Here is a 977-nt window from a genome sequence, read left to right on the forward strand (position 1 = left end):
TTGAGGCGCATGTAGTCCTCGAGGATGTCGAGCATGCGCGTCATCTGGGAGAAGATCAGGACGCGCGAGTCCTGCGCCATGAGTTTCGGGAGCAGCTTGGACATGAGCACGAGCTTGCCCGTGTTCTCCCAGAGGTGGGGGCCGTCCATGAAGGGCGGGCCGGGCTCGGCGCCCTCGAAGAGGTAGGGGTGGTTGCAGACCTTGCGGAGCTGCATGAGGATGTTGAGGAGCTGGACGCGGTCCGGCCCGCCGAGCGCGTTGAGCGTGTGCGCGTCCTTGGAGAGGATCTTCGTGTACCAGAGGCGCTGCATCTCCGTCATGCCGATGTAGAGCTTGACCTCGCGCTTCGGGGGCAGGTCCTTCTCGACGTCCTTCTTGATGCGCCGGAGCATGAAGGGCCGGAGCACGGTATGTAATTTCTTGACGACGTTGTCCTTCGCGTCCGCGTCGCCCAGACTGAACCACGTCTCGAAGTCGGCCTCGGACGCGAAGATGTCGGGCAGGAGGAAGTTGAGCAGCGCCCAGAGCTCGTTGAGGTTGTTCTGGAGGGGCGTGCCCGTGATGAGGAGGCGGAACTGCGTCGGGATGAGGCGCACGATCTTCGACAACGACGAATTCGGGTTCTTGATGCGGTGCGCCTCGTCGATGAGGAGGTACTGCCACTGGATCTTCATGAGGCCCGCCTTCTCCTTGAGGATGCCCTCGTAGGACGTCACGAGGACGTCGAAGGTGCCCGGGCGCAGGTCCTCGCGGAGCACGCGCGCGCGCTCGTCTTTGGACCCTAGGAGCTTCACGGGCCGGAGCGTCGGGCACCACTTCCGGAGCTCGCGCATCCAGTTGTTCGTCACGCTCTTGGGCACGATGCAGATGTGGGGGCCCGTGATGCCCCGCGTCTCGTGGAGGTAGGCCAATAGCGAGATGCTCTGGAGCGTCTTGCCCAAACCCATCTCGTCGGCTAAAATGCCGTTGATGCCGTT

General features: G+C 63.2%; 1 protein-coding gene across 1 annotated transcript; it reads right to left on the reverse strand.

The window, feature by feature from the left end:
* Nucleotides 1-11: 11 nt before the first annotated feature.
* Nucleotides 12-935, reverse strand: AURANDRAFT_4085 (hypothetical protein; the record flags this gene model as incomplete). Its single annotated transcript, XM_009044237.1, has 1 exon — nucleotides 12-935. A coding segment is annotated over one exon (924 nt), but the record flags the coding sequence as incomplete, so codon positions are not given.
* Nucleotides 936-977: the final 42 nt, after the last annotated feature.

Source organism: Aureococcus anophagefferens (genome assembly GCF_000186865.1).
Source record: "Aureococcus anophagefferens unplaced genomic scaffold AURANscaffold_203, whole genome shotgun sequence".
Taxonomy (NCBI): domain Eukaryota; class Pelagophyceae; order Pelagomonadales; family Pelagomonadaceae; genus Aureococcus; species Aureococcus anophagefferens.